Source organism: Bos javanicus, chromosome 4, assembly GCF_032452875.1.
Source record: "Bos javanicus breed banteng chromosome 4, ARS-OSU_banteng_1.0, whole genome shotgun sequence".
Lineage (NCBI taxonomy): Eukaryota > Metazoa > Chordata > Mammalia > Artiodactyla > Bovidae > Bos > Bos javanicus.
The window spans coordinates 98,374,618-98,396,733 of record NC_083871.1 but is presented as its reverse complement, the minus strand read 5'-3'; the positions used below and the strand labels follow the sequence as shown (position 1 = coordinate 98,396,733).

Sequence of the window (22,116 nt, the reverse complement as noted above, 5' to 3'; positions counted from 1 at the left end):
CCATTTACCAAATAATCTTGGACATGTCCTTGGGTCTTGGGCTTCTCTCTCATAAAATAATAGCACTAAAGACAAAAAAGAAAAAAGAAAAGAAAAAAAAAAAATAAACTAACAGCACTAGATGATCCCTCGAGTCCTGTCTAGATTTAAAAATTCTATGAATCAATTTTTCAAAATTTCATGATTCTATAATCATAGAATAAATTCCAGTGAACAATCAATTAGTATATATAGGTAAAGAATAAGCTGCATCCTTTCTTAAACCTAAACAAATGTACTTATCCTTGGTAAAGTTTATCTTCTTTCATTTTGGGGTGCTTATCAATTAATCATCAGTTGCCCACCTACAAAGGACAAAATAGTATAATAAACTAAAAAGTTAGTATCGTATAACTGACATTGAGTTATTAACATAATCTACTACAATCACATTGTCAGCACGACTAGTTTGATTAGCTGATTTGTTTTTATTTTAAATAACTGCTTCTAATATTGATAATTATACTTCTTTTTTAATTTTATTTTAAACAAAGGTGCATTTCTTTCCCCTCAAATAGAAGATAGCTTGAACAAATTTAAACAGTTTAAATAGGTAACACCTAAATTTCTAAAGCATTTAAAAAAGGACAAGTAGAGTGGTATCAGATTAAAAAAACATGATATTCAAAATATAATAGAGACGGACTGATTAGGTTAGAGCTGTGGATCTCAGAAGTGTGGTTCTCAGACCAGCAATATCAGCATCACCTAGAAATTGGCAGAGGATGAGAAGGTCAGATAGCATGACTGACTCAACAGCCATGAATTTGAGCAAACTCTGGGAGCTAGCGAAGGACAGGAGTGTGGCGGGCTGCCGTTCACGGGGTCACTAAGAGTTGGACACAACTTAGCAACTGAACAACAGGAACTTGTTAGTGATGCAAATTCGCAGGTACCACTCCAGACTTACTTAAGCAAAAGCTCTGGAGGATGGGGACCAGCAATAGGTGTTTTAACAAGCTCTCCAGGGAATTCTGATAGAGCTAAAGTTTGAAGTTTGGTAAATAATAATTTTCAAGGAAATTAATTTCTAATTTTCAAATTAAAAAAATTTTTAATGGAAAATGGGTACATTGTTGGTCATACTCGGCCTGCTTCTATTTACTTTTAAAACTTTGATGAATATTCTTAGAAACACAGGTCAGTGGTAGTCTGATACATGCCTCTGCTTATTCATGCTCTTGTACAGGTGTCTCCTCTTGAATCCAGGCTGCACCCATGACCTGCCTTAACCCAAAGGATATGGCAGAAAAGTCCTGGTTCCAAATCTAAGACTTAAGAAGGCTTGGTAGTGGCCTATTTTGTGTCTTAGAGTCCTGAGCTGCCATGTCTCCTGTAACATCCTGATGTCCCTCTCTCAGAGATAACCCCTAGGCTGAATTGCCTATTCTTTTCTTTCCCCTTTGATTTTAAACCTCAACTATATTTGGTTTTATTAACTGCCAACTGAACTGGCACATGGAGATAGAGTTCATTCATTTCCACTACTGTATGATAATGCTGTTGTATCAGTATACCATAATTTATTTATGCTCTCTCTTATCAAGGAGCATTTGGGCTATTTCAATTTTTGCTGTTATAAGCAATGTTGCTACGAGCATTCTTACACACGCCTCCAGGTACACGTATGCTAAACTTCCTAGACATAAGAATGAAAGGGTTAGGTCACAAAACGTGGGTGTTCAACCTCACAAGACTGCACAAAATTGCTTTCCAAAGTGGCTGAACTAATTTCACAGCTGTAGGAAGAAAAATAGAGATCCTCTTGACCTAGGTGTTCTCCAACGTGGGGTATTTTTAGATTTCTTACATTCTGCCAATTGAATGGCTGTGACACAGTATCTCGTGGTCTTGAACTGCATTTCCCTGAGTACAAGTGAGGGTGACATGTCTTCATATGTTTATTAGTCTTTCTGATTCATTTTCTATAAAATTATTTTTACATACCTTCTCCCATCTTCATATCCAGGAGCATAATATATTTCCCTTCAGCTATGTCTTTAATACTCATCAATAAAGTTTTATTATGTTCCCTCTACAGGTCTTATTCATTTTTAATAAGAAATATATTCTTGTAAATAGTGTTTCTTTTAAAGGTTGTGTTTTCTAGTTGCTTGTTTGTGGTGTAGAGTAACGCAGCTGATTTCTGTTTATTGAAATCATATCCAACTATCTGGTTGAACTCTCAAAACTCTATTATTTCTACTAATTTATTGCAAGTTCTTTTACCTATTCTCTGTAGACAATCACATCATCTATAAAAAATGACTTTTTCTCTGTATCAATCTTTATATTTTCCTTTAATTTCTTTCTCTTATCTTTTGGTACTGAGCAACACCTCTAAAACAATGATGGTTAGAAGTGGCAAAGGTAGTTATCTTGCCTTGTATCCTTGAGTTTAAAGAACGCTTTTAACATGCCCCCAGTTGAGATAAAGTTTGTTTCAAATATTTTTGTTGACATTCTTACCAAGTTGAGGAAATTTCCTATTACTAGTTTCCTAAGTTTTTATTGTGAAGGAAAAACGTATTCTATTAAATTTTCTGTATCTATTGCTCACATGATTTATTTCCCTTAATCTGTTCAAGTTATTAATGACATTTTAAAATCTGCTACTGTTAAACTAGCCTTACATTCATGAGATAAACCTAACTTGGTCATGATATATTGTCTTTTTCATATATTGTCAGATGCAGTGTGCTCATATTTTGTTTAGGATTTCTATGTCTATATCACGAGTGAAATAAGCCTGCCATTTTCCTTTCTCTTATCTTTCCTTGTCTGGTTTGGGTATCAAAGTAATCTTATTAGAATGAACTGTGCATATGCCTTCTGTTTTAAATCTTTGAAAGAATGTGTTCATTTTTGAAAAGTCTGTTCTTCAAAGTTTGGGTCTGGTGGGGTTTTTGTATGAAGATATTTAATTCATTTTAATTTGTAATGAGTTACTTTAATAGTTATAGGACTACTCAGTGTTTCTATCTCCAAGTCAGTGCTTTGGTACATAACATGTTTCTAGGGATTTATTCACTTCATCTAAGTTTTCAAATGTCCTGGCATTAAAAAGTTGTCTAGAAATTCTTTATCTTAAAGCTTTTTAGTCTTTTCAAAACTCTAATTACATAATTACACACAGCATGATATGCCTGAACAGAACAAAAGGAAGAGGCATAGTTAGTACTGTTTAAAAACTAGCCTACCCTCTTTCAAAGCTGTAAGCTATCTAAGAAGTTGTTTATGAAGGGAAGCTTGTTCTGGGTACTTGTCTTTGCATTTTTAAAAACCCAGGTGAGGAACAGTGCTATGGTACATTCTAATTTTGTGTCCATGTTCTGAATTTCAATCCGTTCTGATATAGTAATTAAAGCTTTTTATACTTTGGAGAGAAGACTCCATTGTTACATCTAAAGTTAAGTTTTAAAAAAACCCTGATTTCTTCCTCCACTGACATTTACAAAGTCCTAATAGTTTAGCTTTTTACATGGAAAGATAAATTTAGTAGAAATTGAGACTTTCATGATAGATATGTTTTAAAGAGCATCTTCAGTCCAAAATACCACTGAATTGTTTTCTCCGACAATTCCATGCTGCATATGGGAGACTATTTTTCTGGGAGACAAAATTTCAGACTGCTGTGTCACAGCATCACTCAGGGTACCCTGGGGGATACAAGTGGCTCTGGACACTCAATTTCTTCCTGCTGGCTGGGGCTTAGGGGGCAGCTGACTTCTAGACTAGTGCTTTTCAAGCTTTAATATCAACTCACATCACCTGGAGGTTTTGCTAAAAATGCAGATTCTGATTTCAGAGGTCTGGGGTAGCCTCCAAGAGCCTGCATTTCTAAGAAGTTCCAGGCAATGCTGCTGCTGCTGCGGCTGCTGTGGCTGCTGCTCCTTGAGGAGCATTCTTCTAGATGGCCCGAGATGACGAGATCTCCAAGCCAGACTGCTTCAGGGCTGTCAGACTGTATCTCTTTGCAAATGCAATACACGTACAACAGTCAAGCATAAAGTGAAGGTTCTGTGAACGGGTGCTGCTAACGTGTACTCCTTTTAGCTTGTCATCAAAACAAACCCTTCCTTTATTTTGTTTCATTTTGATCATTTTCTTATTAGGCAACGTTCAGGAACACTTGCTCGTTTCAAGAGCACCATCTAAATTTCCACTAATTGCTCATTTTCACATATAAGTTCTAAAGAGAGTGATGCTATGTTTTAAGCTTTCCATCATATACAAATAAAGGGTTTTTCCTACAAAATATGCCTTCAAGAAAATGTATCTTCTCTTCTCCCCACATCCCAGCATCATTACAAGTATAGTGTGTATTAGCTGCTGCCACATCCCTGGAATGAGGCACCCAAGGGCAATCAATTCATTCTCCACTCTGCCCCGAAAAATCCTCAGGTGGGTAGAAAGATACTGAGAAAGAGAAGGCACTGCTCCCTTATCACCCAGAGAACATCAGTCTCTGGTGTAAAGAAGTTCAAGCTCATTAAACTCACAGATCCCCTGTCAACCCCTCAGGGTCCAGAAGCTGGAGTGTGTCTACTTGAAAGTAGGTGCTGTGTCTGCACGGGAGCCTGGCTCATGAAACAGGTATGTTGCTAAAGTTGGCTACGAATCAAAAGTTGTTGGTTTAATAACTGTTAAAACGTTTTTTTATGGAAGCATCATTTGAAATACACTGGAGAAGACTGCTAGTTAAAGGGAGCTTTGTATGAATTTTTCTGTAAAATAAATACTCACTAATTTTGGTTGTATCTGGATTTTCAGATACTGGACTTACATAAAGTAGGGCACCAGTTTAAGCAAATTTGAAGAAGGGAGTTGGGTAAACAGAGCTTATCTGGTTCTAGAATTAAAAGTAAGACTATGTTTATCAGAAGAATGACTGACTTCTTAGCTTTTCAGGTGTAAGAAGTTCTTGGCAAGCTTTGCTTACAATCGTACTCCATGGTCAGTAAGATCTCCTTCCTTCATTTTGTGAGTATCAATGCTGAGCCATTTCAGTGAGTCACACATCTCTAGTAAATCTGCCTATCTGGCCCTACTTCATATCATCCAGTACATACACATTAATTACACATGTATTAACTACATGGGCCTATTAACCAAACTTTCCCCGTTACTCATTCAAAGGATACTGTCCAAAATTAGTTTCGTGAGAGACTCATATGCCGATAAACTGCACATTTCTGAAATTTGGTTGTAGGAAAAATCCACCTTCTGATGAGAGAAAGAGAGCAAGATGTTATTCATCTTAACCACACAATTACTGGGCACAAGAAGAATGTCTTTTCTGATGAGGAGTTACCAGTTCAGAATACACTCAGGCTAACTTACCTGCCCTGTGTTTAATCACTTCCTAGCTGGGACTCTCTTCTGTCCACTTTGGGGGGAAGTTAGGGGAGACCCTTCCCTGTGGCCAGTGCACACACCCCCACAACAGAAACGCTGTCCGTTTCCGCAGTCACTCTCCCCGTTTTCAGCATTCATTTTATTTTTTTTGTGGATAAAATTTTTTTTATTATTATTTTTTTTTATTACTTTACAATATTGTATTGGTTTTGCCATACATCAACATGCATCTGCCATGGGTGTACACGTGTTCTCCATCCTGAACCCCCTCCCACCTCCCTCCCCATACCATCCCTTCGGGTCATCCCCATGCACCAGCCCCAAGCTTCCTGTATCCTGCATCGAACCTGGACTGACGATTCGTTTCTTATATGATATTATACATGTTTTAATGCCATTCTCCCAAATCATCCCCGCCTCCCTCTGCCACAGAGTCCAAAAGACTGTTCTATACATCTGTGTCTCTTTTGTTCAGCGTTCATTTTAAACTTTCTTGATCTTCCTTCAGAACTTAACCTCAGCCTCACCCTTCCTAACCAGCATGTCTCCATCTTCTCTAACTCCCAGGAGCCTGTGTGCACCTAGTTTATATGTATATCCTGTTTCCAGTTTCTTCACTTTCTCTGTTTCGATCTCAATTTACTCTCCCACTTGAATCAGAATCTCTGGGAGTGGGGTCCAGGCATCAGCAGTTTTTAAAACTTCCCAGGTGATTCCAATGTGCAGAAAACTGGGGTACCATCAGTCTGTGATCTCTCTGCTTAATTAAGTATGCTCCATGGACCAGCAGCAATGGCTTGCCAGGAATGTTGTTAGAAAGGAGAGTCTCAGGCCCACCCAGACCTACTAGGTTAGAACCTCATTTTCACAAGAATGCCACATGAGCTATATTCACATTAAAGCATGAGACACTGGGTTCCATAGCAGAGTAAGCTGCTCCGTCAATCAACATTCCTCGGGCTTCATTCTGCCTCAGAAATGCAGAAGCATGTGCAGAGAAGCAAGAATGAAGATCTGAAATCACTGCTTTCTAAACAGAAGCTAAGGCTGGATCAATAAGAAGGCAAAACGTAAGCCCCCAGGAAATTTTTACAGATTTTTCAGGTACAAAATTGTTCCTCTATAACAAAAATAAACAAACAATAACTAGTATTTAAATGAACCATAGAAAAAGGAAGGAAGTTAATTCTTTGGTTTGAAGACTAGGTTTCAGCAAAGCTTCTGAAAAACATCTGACTCTTTTTTTTTCTAAAATAACTGATAAAAAAACTCATTTTTCCTGTACCTCATTCTCTCTGAATTCTCTTTGGATGCTGTTTGGCTTGTTAATGTATTTCACTCAGTTAACACATGTAATTAGTGTATTAATAAAGCCTACCTTGAGCTTTTTGGGTGGCTTGAAATTGAAGAATGTTTTCAGGTGATTCTGAGAAGCATTAAGTTCTAGAAGATAAGGCATACAGCTCACACAAGACAAATCTGGGAGGAGGGACAGTGGAAATGAATACAGAATAAGGTAAGCCAATAAAGTAAAAATTAGACAAAGTCATTAAAAACAGCAAACATTATGTCAGGACATTTTAAAATTATGCTAGTTGCAAGCACATCTTAATTATTCCAGATGAATTAAATGAACAAAAATAGGAATATGCAAAACAACACACACACAGACACACACACACACACACACACACACACACACACACACACACACACACACACACACAGCATAGAACTCACATCATGAGCCTACAATGTAACCTTCTTCTCCAGGGCCCCCACCCCCCACAATGTAACCTTCTTCTCCAGGGCCCCCACCTCCCACAATGTAACCTTCTTCTCCAGGGCCCCCACCCCCCACAATGTAACCTTCTTTTCCAGGGTCCCCCACCCCTACAATGGAACTATTCTTCTCCAGGGCCCCCTCACCTCTCCTGTTCCCATCTTCCAGCACCTTCAAGAAAGAAATGGCCAAGGTTTCCTGAGTTCCAGCTCACTCTCCCCGGGGCTGCTAACAGTCAATGCTTCAAAAATGCCAGGCTTGGAGGAACTAAAGCTTTACATAATCCTCTCGATAATTAGCCCCTGAATAACTGCATTAGGTCTTTTCGGAAAGACGGCAAATGCCACAATTAGTTCTTTGTTATAAATTACATTTTGTTTCAGATGGACTCAATCTTAAATCTCATTAATTATTTGAAGTGATTTAAATTATGGCTATTATTTTACTTTGATTCTGGGCTGGTTCAAAACCATGTCTGAGTTTTGCACTTTATCCCCAGCCAATATTCTGTACCTAGAATACTAAGTAAAAGATGATTGTGCTAATGACATGACATATACAACATAAGAAATAGTGAAGCGTTGTGCTGCTTCTCTCTGCCACTTGACAGGAGACGGACTTTGGGGCAGCAGGAGAATCAGGGAGAGGCTCGGGAAAAGTCACATCTTAAGGACTTACAGCACCATCTCTACCACTAATGGGCGTCTCCACCCATCTTTTCACTCGAGATCACGTGATCAGCCATCACAACTCTTCAGAGGACGGCCTCTGGAGGAGAACACAGCCTTCACACCCATGAAGCCCAGCAAAGTGCTTCTCCTTTCGCCAGGTAACAGAGTCACGCCCAGGCCAGGAGAAGGGAGCATAGCCGAACCCTGGGGTTGTGCCATGAAGAATGTGGAGCTGGTAAGGTGAGGGTCCTCCCCACCCATCTTCTTGACATCTTTGCTTCTCAGGGTGGCAGAAGCCATGAGATTCCTACCAATTTCTACTTCATTTCTCTGGACTAAACCTCAGCCTTCTTTAGCCTGTCTTTCTCATGAAATTACAAAACATTAAGACATCAACACTTTGGTGGGAATTCATGAGCAAATCCAGGAAGGCTGCCTGTAAGAGGAAAGCTAAGGAGAAGTGTAATGGCTTCACAATTTTGGCTATTTGCTACAGTTTTGCCTATTTGCGCCAGACAAGATCAGCTCCATGTCTGTCAGCGATTATCTACATTGACCCTTTTCATTTCCACAGGCCCCCATGTCCCCTTGAAGTTGCTCTTTCTGTGGGCAGGTAAGTGCTGTACCGTGGAGCACTATCTTAAAGCAGAAGCAGCAGCTACCACTTGGATCGTGAGTACATTTCACACCTGGTATACGCCGAGTGCTTTTGAATTACTCTGATAGAAAAAATTCACCGTCTGGGTTGCTGGACTCCTAACTCTCTCTACTCGGTGTAGTGACCCCAGTGTCCACCAGATGGCAGGAGCTCCTCATGTCTGCATCCATGGTTCCCAAAGTCTGGTCCTGTCTCTTCTTTCAGGGGAAGTAATTAGAAATGCAAATTTTTAAGTCCCACCTCAGATCTACAGAATCAGAAAGTCTGAGGGTGTGGCACGGGCATCCCTGTTTTAACAGACCCCCTCCAGGTAATACTGATGCAAGTTGAAATCTGGTCCATATCAGGGCAAAAAAGCTGTTCTCTTGAAAAGAAAAATATATACTATGCCTTACACATTGCTTTTGAATTGATGCTTTCAAACTGTGGTGTTGAGAAGACTCTTGAGAGTCCCTTGGACAGCAAGGAGATCAAACCAGTCCTTCCTAAAGGAAATCAACACTGAATATTCACTGGAAGGATTGATGCTAAAGCTGAAGCTCCAATACTTTGGCTACCTGATGAGAAGAGCCAACTCATTGGAAAAGACCCTGATGCTGGGAAAGATTGAAGGCAGGAGGAGAAGGGGACAACAGAGGATGAGATGGTTGGACGGCATCACCGGCTTAATGGAGATGAGTTTGAGTAAGCTCTGGGAGATGGTGAAGGACAGGGAAGCCTGATGTGCGGCAGTGCATGGGGTCACAGAATTGGACACGACTGAGCGACTGAACAGAACTGAGCGACTGAACAACACCACGGGCTTCCCTGGTGGCTCAGAAGGTTAAGAAACTGCCTGCAATGCAGGAGACCTGGGTTTGATCACTGGGTTGGGAAGACCCCCTGGAGAAGGGAATGGCTACCCACTCTAGCATTCTTGTCTGGAGAATTCCATGGACAGAACAGCCTGCCAGGCTACAGTCCATGGGGTCACAAAGACTTGGACACAACTAATACTTTTCACTTTCACTCATTTCACTCCCAGTAGGTTCTTGGACACTTGATGAGTTAATAAAAGATGACATACAAGGTTGAAAGAGACTGATCTGAAGAGGAAAGCTTCATTTGCTCCCAAGGACTACTTGCTCAAGAGGTAAAGGTCTGAAGCCACATTTCTTTCCCTTTCATTGAGCACTAAAAGTTCTTGGAGTCCCTGCAACCCCTTATCTAGTAAGTGGAAACAATCTTGGAGGTATGGATTGTGCGAAGAGCACCTGCTAGTAACATTAAAAAGTCTTTCTGATGATATGATGTCTGGGAACTGCCTTAAATAGCCCTGGGGAGGGGAGCACGGGAGGACGCTGAGCAAGAGGGGCCATGGGCTGATAATTGTTGAACCTGAATATTCATTACAAACCTCTCTACTTGTGCACGTTTGTAATTTTCAAAACAAAAAAAAAAAAGTTTTATGAAACTAGAAAAAAAGTCCTAAAAAGTGTTTCAAAACAGTAGCACTTTAGAATTAAAATATGCTGGAATGTGTCTGAGCCATTGAAAGGAGTGAATTTTAATTACTGCAGTCAGATGGGAGGAAGAAATCAGAAAACAAATCAGAGAAGACCATATCAGCGACCCTTAATGGTCTTTAAAAAAGAGCTAAAGAAGTGAATAGAAAGGTTATCAGTGAAGAAAAAAGCAGGTCAGAAATTTCAAATAAGATCAGAAAATTATTACAGAAACAAGGATCAAGCTTTGAATAAAATGTGACTAATTTCATTAAATGTGAGAAGGTATCCCAACAGATACCTTATAAGGAACCATAAATGGCAGGGTTAGACCTGTAAGAACCCACTAACTACATAAGGAGAGCAAAGAGAGGGGAGAAAAAATATTTCTGAATCCCTGGTGCTCAAATAAGAACAGAAGCAGCTAGCCAGGATTAAGATGTAGACTCAAATGCAAATTAAAGAAAAGCATCCATTAAAGGGGAAAGAAAAGGACTAATCCCTCTCCACTGAATAAACTCATAGAGGGAAAGAAATGGGAACCATCAAATATTCAGGAAGTATTAAAGAAGTAACAATCCATCTCTGGAAAGGAAAGAGCAAACGTTCCATCTGATGCTCTTCAATATCACTGAGTGTGTCTCAACCATTGCATAAAACAGCATGTTTGCTGACCTCTGCATTTTTCTTTTCTCGTGAGTCGGGTGCTTTTTTTTTTTTTTTCTCATGGAAAAAGTAGAGGATTAATGCATAAAGTGGTCCATAATAGCATTTATATCAAGTTTGGTAGTATTAAAGTATATTGCACTCTGCAAAGCTTAAATTTTGTAATAATTCAGTGGTCCATCCATTTACTAGAATGACAACGACATACCTTCAATTTTATTTACTGAAAGATCCAGCTTCTGTAGGTGAACATATCCACAGAGGATGCTAACGTCAGTTAAATCAAGATCCTGAGAAAATAAAAGGTAAACGACTTTAATGTGGCTTTAGCAGATGAGTACTCAGGCTTTTCAAGATATCTGGAAATAAAAGCTGACAGAGAAATCCAGAATTTCCTTTGAAAGTATTGTAGGAGTGAGAGGATAAAACCTGAAGCCTATTACTAGTAGGATCTCAAAACAGACTACAAACCCCATCAAAAATGCATTCCTCTGAAGGAAATAATAGCTTGGAAAATTAGGGTTGTTAGCAAGCACAAATACAACATGAAAAGGCAAATTAAAGCCGTGTTCATGAAGACCTTTAGAGCAGAGTTTTATATTTTATAAAAACATGCACACACATAGAAGCAATAAAGCCAAAGCCTTTATCTTGTAGAAGAAAAGAAAAAGCAAATGCCTAGAATTCAAACAAAATGTTAGGCAGGTTCACACCTAATCAAGTGATCATTAATAACAATACTTCCTACACTTTTTCTCAGGCTGGGTTTTCAAAGCTCTCTCACAATAGTCTCATCTGATGAAACAAACCTGTGAGATCTGTAGGGCACATTATCCCCAGTGGAGTGAGGAGGCTTGTGGGGTACAGAGAATTACACAAATAGCTTAAAATCACTTAGCAAGCCAGTGATAGAGAAGCAACTCCAAATTTCCAGAATCCACGTCTCAGATGCTCTCCATGAAATCTACTGAACGTCCTGAGGGGTTGGAGGGGAATTTGGTCACTTGGAACAAAGATTCATGTCACTGGTCTATGCTGTGACGCCAGAGTCAGACAAAGCCAAATGATAAAGTGTCATTATAAGCAAGTTCTCAAATATAAGAATGATAAGAATGTTTAATGAAGGCCACTGGAACAGTAATAATTACTAAGAAACCCACCATGTACAAGGCATTAAGCTCAGCATGATGAGAAACACATATAATGATGGACTAGAGCTATATTTAGCCCTTATAAACTTACGACTTTGGGGAGGAGAGAAACTGTGCACACAAGTAATAAAAGAAAGTTTTAAAAATTACATGTAACGTAAGTAACATATAAGGGGGGAAAATCACTAACCTGGCCAACCCTAAGAAAGTGTATTCAGTAAGACAGGTTATTAGGGCAAAGTAAATCAACATGTAATATCTCAAATGTAAGGAGGTCAGTGACAAAGTAAGTTAAGCTTCAGTCCATCTAGCTGAAATACGATTTAAAGAATTGTGCTTTTTTGCAGATCAATTTAAGGCGAGGTACTGTGTACGTAAGTAGAATTTTGATTCAAAAGAATTTATGTGAGGAGGTACTGGCTGCGGGAACTAGCTTCCATTCCAAAGCCTAACACAGCGCAGCACACCCAAGGCGCTCCCTGTATGTTCCTGCCTGACTCGCAGTCATCCCTAAAATGCCGTGAAGTGAAAAGAGTAAAAGATGAGAGTCTTCGTGTGCTGTTGTCAAAGGGCATGCCGTGAAACCAGCACGGGTGAGAGGGGCTTTAGCATTTCTTAGGTAGTTCTCGTGTTCAAATCTAAGACAAAACAGCCTTGCTATGAATTATATATGCTTGAGCCAAAGGAGGGTGCCATGGCAGAATTTCAGTGTGCTTTCTTCACCAACATATCTGCACTTACTCTGTGGACCTCCAAGGAGGAGTTAACACTTTACAATATGAGGAAGCAGAAAGAGATAAATTGTATTTCTATGTCTGTAAAGAAATAAAATGAGGACAAAAGCTGAAATCCTAAGTAATCTGCTCTCACAGCTTCTCTTATGATAAATTTAGAGCCAAGATTCTGTGCTAGTATCGACATCTTATAAATTGATGAATAACAATACATGTTTTCTTTCATAATAGATATCTTTTGGAAAGTGAGCTATAGCTCACAGCTACATATTTATGGGAGGGGGGCCAAGTCAATACCAAAATACTTTGTTCCCCTGGATTCAGATATAAATTTTAGTCCTGCCACTGATCAGAGGAAAAAAAAAATTCTTAAAAGAGTTTTTGATTGGTTTTACGGAATCAAATTCAACCTGCTAGAAAGAAAGCATTGATTACTATAAAATAGACTGCTTAAGATGAAAGAGACCGACTGTGAAGGAAACGAAAACAAAGGAATTGGGGGGAAGGCAGCTGATTACTGGACTGGCCAGGGCTCTTTGATGTCAAACGTAAATAACTCATTGCCATTCTCTGTCAAATGCAAGACTCAGAGATTTGGGACCACCAAAATAACTGTGAGTTAGCAGAGAACATGGATATGGTCCAACCAGGGTCAAGATGGAGCCACGCAAGGGTGACCCTGTCATACTCACTGATAAAGTCAGGCTGAGGTAGACCTGCTCCGTCCCAGAGCCTGAGCGCCCCAGTTGGTAGAGCTTCTCAGCCACGACCTCCTCTCTCAGGACCCCATCAAATCCTCCCTGCAAAAACCAAACAGACAGGTGGACAAAGAAAGGACTTCCATTAGAAAAGAAACAATCCGCTTCGTCATATCCAGCACTTATTTAGTATATTACACATCTGGGAGCTGAGACTTCCAAAATTTACTGGCCCCCAAGAAAATTGTGTTGAAGACCCATGCATATTACACACTATTAAAAAATGTATCTATCCAATCAATGTCTCACTGCTGATAGCATTGAGTGCCGTCGTTCGTTGCTAAGAGCTCTCAGCGGGTCCACTCACTGATCCGCCTAACAATTCTGAGGGAGGTACTCTTCGCTCCATTTTACAAATAAAGAAACTAAGGCTCACAGACCAAGACTAGCCTGAAACCACAGAGCCCAGAATACAAACCAGAATCTGCCTGACCTCAAGGCAGTTCTAACCACCAACTGCACTTGACTGCTTGTCCACACCCCAAAGGAGGGCTGCATCACATCAAGGCAGTGACTTCTCTACATCTGGCATTCTTGTTGGAGAAAATGGGTCCTCAGGTTCACTTTGCATTGGCTAATCTTGCTGGATTCATACCATTTACAAAATTAAAAGGGTAATAATTTCAAGAAGGAGGCTGGTCCTTAGTCTACAGACACCATGAACCAGTGGTGGCCCAACACCCCCTCTCCCCATTCTCCCCAAGAGCAGAGGTAATAGTGCTGTGTTTGTGCTGCCGGCAACTCTATAATGACCAACACATTAACACTAACATCAGCATTAGGACACAAAATAGAGCAATTTTTTAAGTCACAGCAATACAACTAACCAGTGTAACTGGTACGTGGACTATGAAGGCAAAATACTGTTTCAGGTGTTTTGGGCCACTTTACGTTAACTTGGGAATCAGGAGTGCTGTTCAGACTGCTTGTACTGAGGACATAAGTATGTAGGGTGGTGCTATTGTAAAAAGTTTTATTTCCTCCCAAATTTCCCCTATCTTGTTCCTATTTTTCAGTAGCTCAGTCATGTCTGACTCTTTGCAGCCCCACGGACTGCACCGTGCCAGGCTTCCCTGTCCTTCACCATCTCCCAGATGGACTTGCTCAAACTCATGTCCATCGAGTCGTTGATGCCATCCAACCACTATCTTAGAGAATCAAATATGGCTCACAGCTGGGCAGGCTTGGTTTGAAGCCCAGATCTGCCATTTTGAATATATATGACTTTGAGAGACAAAGTTTTCTCTGAGCCTCATATTTTTCATCTATAAATAGGGAATGTTATTACTTTCTCTTAATGTTTTGAAGATAATTAAAAGTAACTGTGAACATAAAGCTCTTAGCACAGTGCCTAGAACACAGCAAGTGTTCTCAATAAATGGGAGCTGTTAGTACAAATTGATGAATTCAGAAATTCCACATCTTAATGTCTCATTCATTGATACCAATCAATCTGTTCACAAAATGGGGGAAAGAGATCTACTTTTCACAACAGAGTTACTATTTTTTATAGATGGCCTGGGAAGGAATCGAGGTAAGACAGTGTGACCTTACCTCTCAAACTTTTCACATAGCCCACTCCCTCCAGCTCCTGTAAACTAGATGCTACAGCAGCCCTTCCTCACCGTAGGTCTGTTTTTTAACACAGCCATTGATACAGAGACTGGCCACATGGTCAGCATATTCCCAGACCCCCAAGGCAAGACTCTCCATGGCCACCCCCTCACACCTCCTTAAGTTCCGTGCCATTTGTCAGAGTCATGTCTCTCCCTTCTGGTCTTTGGTCATTTTCAGACCTTGACTGGCCCAATCTGTACGTTGGCTGGCTTCAGAATTCCTAAGGAAGGCCACTCAACATCCCAACCACTCCAAGTACATGCAAATGCACACACACACACACACACACACACACACACACACACACGTTCCTTTACTTTCTCAACTCCAAACATTTAAAAATTGATCCAGATAACTTCAGCCACTCACTCCCCTGGCTGTGCCCTGGACCCAGTCATCATGCTAAACTGCTCTACCTTAGAAACCTTAGACCTCAAATCTTCCATTGCTCTCGGATCCCACAACTGCTCATCCTTCAGCCTTCCCAGCATCTCCTGAATTTGGTCACTGACCACAACAACATTTCCAGTCTGTTCATCCACCCCTTTCTCCGAGTCTATCTGTCCCCTCCCAACTATATACTTCCTTCCTGACTGGGTCTCCCATGGGCAATTTCAATGTCTCTCTACCCTCAAGTCTCAGCCTCCTTGTCCTGATTGCAACTGTACCATGCAAACCCAAACCTGAATCAACTTCACAATCAACTACTGCATCGAGGCAGGGATTATGTCATGTTCATTATCCATTTGGGATAAAAAATCTTCCTAGCATGCCAAGCACATGCTAGACAAGTATACAGATGATTTCAGGAGTTGCATAAACCACTACAGAGGTGGGCAGGGTGCTTTGACTAGCAGAGTTCCCATTTCAAGGCAGTTCTAGTGAGGAGTAGGGGGTTAGCAAAGGCTTCCTCGGAGAGACAGCTATTGAGACCTGAAGCTGCGAGTTATTCTGACAAAGGAGAAGAAAGGGCAGAAGAGGGCCAAGAAGGGTACTGTGGGCACAAGGGACATGTACAAAACTGCAAAGGCAAGCATGGCCCACTGGGCAAACTACCGAGAGTTCAGACAGCTGAAGCGTAAGGGCGGGTGGGGAAGACAGTACCTAGTACATGGAGGGCACGCAAACATGGGCTGAACGAATTAATGAACCTACTCCCTGCCCGCTTCTGAGTGAGCCGGCAAAGACCCACAAGCATGCATTCTGGTGCCACTCAAGTCAGCTTCTTGCTGGGGTCTCAGAGGAGGACAGTTCCTTCTCCTCACACAGGGTCCTGCTCCCTTTCCCCAGAGACCATGTTCAGGGACCGTCAATAGTACTATCTTTTGCTTGTGGTTTAACCAGTCACTCTCCACTGCCATTCTCCAAGCTGTCACTTCTCCAGCTCTAGGAGTGCGTGAGTCCCTTCTGTCCTCCAAGGGGCCCTTGGCTCCTGCATGTTCCTTCAGCGATAGCTGGAGTTTCCCTTAATAGCCAAGCTCCTCCAGAGGTGCTGTTTTACTCTTCAGTCTCCCCTTGTTCACTTCCCACTCACGTCTCAACTCACTTCAGTTAGGCTGCAGGCTTCTCCACATCACAAAATGCATATGGGTTGAGAGCTCCAATGGCCCACAAAAAGCCCTTTTCATGGTCCACTTACCCTCTTGGCAACGTAACCCTCTCCCCTGTTCTGCGATTCTTTCTTGCTCTGACTTCCCACCCATACAGCTCTTAGTTCTTCTCCTTTTTCTCTTGCCAGTCCTTTCCAGTTCCCTCCCCTAACCCCAGGTCCTCTTCATCTTCTGAGATACCTGTATCCCAGGGTTTTTTCCTTGGCCCTCCCCTTCTCTTCTTTCTTCTCTTCCTGGATGATCGCACAGACTCCAGTGCTGATGGTTCCCGGGTCGCTGACCCTCTCCTGATTTCCATGATTCGCATGCCCACCTCCTGAATGCATAGCTCCGCCTGTCATTGTTTCCCATGGTAGTCAGTGGTCTGATATCCCTCTGGAACATTCCATAGACTTGGCAGTCAACCTAGACTTCCCACGTTCATTAGTGTCTCATTCTAAATACGTATTCATCACCAGCTTCCTTTCTATTCCCATTGCCTTAATCCAGACTCTTGTCTCTCCTGCACAGATGCTGCTCAGCTTCTCACTAATCTCCCTGCCTCCAGACTCACCACCCTCTAATCTAACCCTCTCAGCCACAAGAGAGGTTCCCTACTGCTTAAGAGTCAAGTCCACAGTCCCTACAGCAGTGTGTGTGCTTCAGTTGTGTCCGACTCTGTGCAATACTATGGACTGGAGCCTGCCAGACTCCTCTGTTTATGGGACTCTCCAGGCAAGAATACTGGAGTGGATTGCCTCGCCCTCCTCCAGGGGTTCTTCCCAACCCAGGGCCCGAACCTGGGTCTCTTTTATTTCCTGCATTGGCAGGCAGGTTCTTTACTACTAGCGCCACCTAGGAAGCACAACAGCCCAGAGCTCTCCACAATCTGGCCTCCGACCCATCTACCTTTTCTGTTCTTACCTATAATTCATCACTTGGAAAGATGCCATCTGCCTGCCCATACCCCACCGCTGCACCCAAACAAGGGTTTACTTCCCTTCAAGTCTTCTGCCAACCCTGTAACCCGGCTATCACTGCAGGCATCTGTTCACAGGCTGAATAGCTATGGTTTACTCACAGTCTTCTCTCACCCTGAGAGCTGGGACCATGCATGTCCTCCATCGCACTCTCATCTTCCTTGATCATCACTGTTGCTATTATGTATTACACATAAAATCTTTTGAGAGCCCACACTGTATCAGACCCTATGTTAAGAACTTTAACACAGACTTTCCCATTAAATTTGATGCTTATAACTATTCAATGAATAGGCATTATTAGCCACATAAAGTTATTGGCAAAGAGTGGCTTTCACACAGCAGAAATGTGTTGCAGGCCCAGACACTTCTTCTGACCTATATCGTCAAAAGAGTACTTCCCATAGAATAATCGTTTGTTCCATGAAGGCTGAATTAATGAAGTCAAGTGATAGGCTGGAGTTAGTAGATAAGGACAGGTAAGTTATTACTTGTGTTAGTAACAGTATAAATGATATATTGTGCTAAGTAGCTTACACATAGGATCTCATTTAATTTTCACAACTCTCCTGTGAGGTAGGTATTGTTATAATTCCCATACTGCAGATGAGATGCAGAGAGTATAACTTGCTCAAGATCTCACAACGAACAAAAGATTTTATACAAATATCTAATTCCAAAGGCAACGTTCTGAACAATATTCTGCCCGACCTCCCTCAAGTTCATTGAGCCTAATTACATTATAGGCACTTTGTCATTCTGACCATCAGAGCCTTATAAAACTTAATCAGGCTAGGATATGGAAAATAAATCACTGAACAGAAAAGTTCAGGTATTTCCTCTTAAAACTTTTCAGTTTACTCAACATACAAAAACATATGAGACACTATAAAAACTAAAACAGAATGTGAGAACATAAAATAAATATTAATATTTGGAACATAAACAAAAGAAATAATACACTTTTTCCACACAGAGCCTACAAGAGAAAAAGGATTAACTAGTTCAAGTCAACCCCCTCCCCCGCTATGGTTTTTAATGGCATACTGAAGACAGATTAACAATGGTATTAATGAACCCCATAGCTGAAGAACACACGTTAATTAGAATAATAAAGTAAACTGGTGATTCATTTGTTAATTCCTCTGGGGTGAAAGATGGTAGAAACCATATAAACATCTCAAAGTTGTAAAAACATTGCTACAGTTTTGCAATAGTCACTATTAAGCATGGCAAATAAATCAACAAAAGATGAACAAAATAAGTAATAATTTTCTATGGCTCACTTTTAAGAAAAGTTGATGTTTAGCCCAGGTAAAAGGAGGGAGAAGAAGAAGAAAGGTAGAAGATTGGAGAGGGGGGGAATGTGAGGGTAGAAAAATATGGGCCAAATGTGGGAACTGAACAAAAGGACAAGAGAAGGGAACCCAAGCAGGGACACTGTAGATAGTCAGTGGCAAAACCAGAGTGACAGAAGACAGTGCAAGTCACAGAGGGGTAAACAGGAAAAAATAAAACAAATGAGGAATGGAGATGAGAACAGGCATAACAAAGAGAGACCTGTTTGAACTCAAGAGGGAAAGAAAGGTGACTAGGAAATGAAAGGTACAATGAGACAGGGGGGATGTCAGAAAAACATCACAGAATCGGATGTTGGAAACTATTTCTCTATTATATCTACTTCTGAAAAGAGTCTGAAGCAATTTATACTATCAAAGAGGAGGAAAGAGAAGAGAAAAATGTAATCTAGGGGAAAACTATTGAAATTAAGAAAATTTTTGAGTTAAGGGGGAAAAAATGTTATATTTCCTGGCAGCCAAGACAAAGAGGAAAACCTAACAGTTTACTAAAAGAAAGCAAATCAATTTACATTTTTAAAGAAAGCAAACAATTCATTAGGAAGTCAAGAGAAGGAATTGGTACAATATGAAGTAGAAAGGGACAAGAAGGCAGGTAAGGAACTAAGGAAGGAACAGGATGATGGTAAGTGTAAGAAGTGGAATTGGGTGGCGTTTAGATGAGACACTGCAGAAAAGAGGGAATCTGTATTATCAGTGTGAAAGGCCAAGCTGCCAACAGTTATCACTGATGGGAATGTTGGGACATTCCCCAAATCCTAAAATACTCTCACAGTGAGCGGTGCGTGCATGTGTGTGTTGTCTGTATAATACATTATACACCCCTGGCATAAGTAATATATAAAACTTTCAAGACACTTGGTCTTTGAGGAATAAAGTGGGCTTTCCTTGTGGCTCAGCTGGTAAAGAATCTGACTGCAATGTGGGAGACCTGGGATCGATCCTTGGGTTGGGAAGCTCTCCTGTAGAAAGGAACAGCAAGCAGCACTTAAGATTACTTCAAGAGGGGTTTTTTTTGGTTTGTCTGTTTTTCCTAGAGGAAGGAGGATGAAGGGACTAGAAACTGAGGAGAGTGTTGGAGTATCTCACAGTCATGACGAAAAGGTACAGAAGGTGCAGAGGTGGAACTCTGGTCAATTCACAACGCTTTAGAGGTATAATTTTGAAAAAGTTAAAGTCACAACTCTAATAGATACTTTTTTGTAAGGACGCTGCGTAACGACTCTTAAGGAATCACATGTGCTAATGAAAAATGAAGGGTGAGGCAATGGGCTAACGGAAATGGGGAAGAGAGGAGGGGAGTCTCGGAGCAGTAAGGAAGAGGCACTCCTAGAGGCAAGGAGCCCTAGGAATGGGGCTCAGCCGCAGGCTGGTGAACGGGTTCTGACCGCTGGAGAAGGAACTGAGGGGATTAGGGGTAGGGGGAAGGCACACCTCAAAATTCAGCATTTCGGATTCTGAGGACTCCTCGGATTCCACTTCGCCCTCGCCCTCGCCCTCGCCCTCTTCCAGGTCGTAGTAATCTCTGTCCACGTCGGACTCCTGATAGCGGTGAATGAGGTGCTGGAGCAGGTAGGAGGAGGCTTTGCATAAAGTATTTTTCGGTCTCTGACCCATGGGAAAAGGAGACCAGCAAGAGTGACGATCCTTTTCTGAGTGCAGCACTTTTGACTGCGCTCCAGTTCGTGAAATGCTCATGCCTCCCTGGAGAGAGGAAGGCTTCAGAAACTTGGGCTCTCTCCCGGAGGTCGCCATCTTGTTTACAAGAGTTGCCTAGGAGACGGACGCTAGGGCGGAGGTGCCGCAAGGGATTTTGGGGGCTGTAGTCTCTGCCCCTCGTGCGTTCTCCCTTTCAGCTTGCTTTGCCACTGTAGCGCAACTTAGCTTTCTGTTCGCTTGCTGTGATCTTTCTTTTTCAATCTGTTAAGTCGTTGGCTCTGCTTCTTTTGGCTTGTCTTTCTCGTTTTCCATCTTTTTTCTCTGCGCCCCCTTTTTTCAGTGTTCAACTATTTTCTCTCGACTTCGAGATCCCTCTTGGAGATTTTTCATCCCACTCTGAGATCACTGGTGAGCGCACCATCCTGCTTCCTTCATGAAGGGTCTTTATATACTTAGTGTTAGATGTCTGTAAAGCTGTCTGTCAGAAAGTTGATAGCACTGAAATTTTACTCTATGCAGAGTGCAGTGCGCATACATGATATAGAAGGCATGGCTCCTGTCCTTATGATTTAATTGCGGATAATAAAGAGAAACTACCAGACGACGACTGAGAGCTGGTTGGCAGTTAATTAACATTTTTACCCAAAAATAATAAGCCATGTCCTTGGGGAGAAAAGCTGGCAGTGGTTTAACAGTCCAAATACAGGGGGAAAAAAAACGACTGTCAAACTCACACTTTATCTGAAAGCCTCTGTAAAACTATTAGCATTGCATAAATAACTATATTAGTCAATGATCTGCATTGGTAATAATTTTTACCTTGTTGCATAGGTTCTCTTTGCAGTTTTATAAAATACTCTTGCAAGATTATAAAGCATGATTTTATGCTAGTGTGATTTCATGTGACCTAAATCCTATAGCCTTGAGCTCCACAAAGTAGACACTGTATAGAAAAGCAGAATGAAAATTATAGAGACTATTATTGCCATAATGATGACCATAGAGATCCTTGCGGGAAGGTTGCTCTCATCCTCCTGCCTTACAGGCCTTTTCTCCATGCTTCGGTGATAGTAGTTGCAAATACAAAATGATCCTGTCAATGGCTGTCAGGGGAGAAGTAGAAGAAAAAATCCTTATGGACACCAGCCATTGACTCTTATTTTTCTCAGGGCTTGAGGGCCCATTAAAACTGACAGAAAGCTTTCAGAATTACCTTCCTTCATTATCTTGCTGGTCATAAATGTAAAGGCCATAATTAAAGTATCTCTTTTGGCTAGGCTCATCTTACTGCTTGCCTGCTTCTTTTTCCACTGGGTAGAATATTCCTCAAAGGGGTTTTTCTCTACCCTCACCCCCATAAGACCTGGCTGGCTAACTGACAGAAGGATGAAGAGGGAAGAAAGTATAAAAATGGAAAAACTCTGTGTGCTTTTTGCAGTTTCCAATAACTTAGCATCATATGAACAAAGCTAGTAGAGGTAACAGAATTCCAGCTGAGCTATTTCAAACCCTAAGAAATGATGCTGTTAAAGTGCTGCACTCAATATGCCCGCAAATTTGGAAAACTCAGCAGTGGCTACCATGCTGGAAAAAGTCAGTTTTCATTCCAGT

The 22,116-nt window shown here is 41.2% G+C and overlaps 1 protein-coding gene across 3 annotated transcripts in view; it reads right to left on the bottom strand.

Moving 5' to 3' along the window:
- LRGUK (leucine rich repeats and guanylate kinase domain containing) overlaps nucleotides 1-20,900 on the bottom strand; it is a 101,609-nt gene extending 80,709 nt beyond the window's left edge. Inside the window, exons 1-5 of one of the 3 annotated variants that reach the window (XM_061414745.1) lie at nucleotides 20,281-20,900; nucleotides 13,237-13,344; nucleotides 10,868-10,949; nucleotides 6,776-6,876; nucleotides 5,184-5,265 (exon numbers count right to left, since the gene is read on the bottom strand). In XM_061414745.1, coding sequence (XP_061270729.1) covers nucleotides 5,184-5,265; nucleotides 6,776-6,876; nucleotides 10,868-10,949; nucleotides 13,237-13,344; nucleotides 20,281-20,601 — 694 coding nt within the window. In that variant the 5' untranslated portion in view covers nucleotides 20,602-20,900. The remainder of the gene's footprint in view (nucleotides 1-5,183; nucleotides 5,266-6,775; nucleotides 6,877-10,867; nucleotides 10,950-13,236; nucleotides 13,345-20,280) is intronic. The other 2 variants (XM_061414744.1, XM_061414743.1) reach the window with 2 other exon arrangements.
- Nucleotides 20,901-22,116: the final 1,216 nt, after the last annotated feature.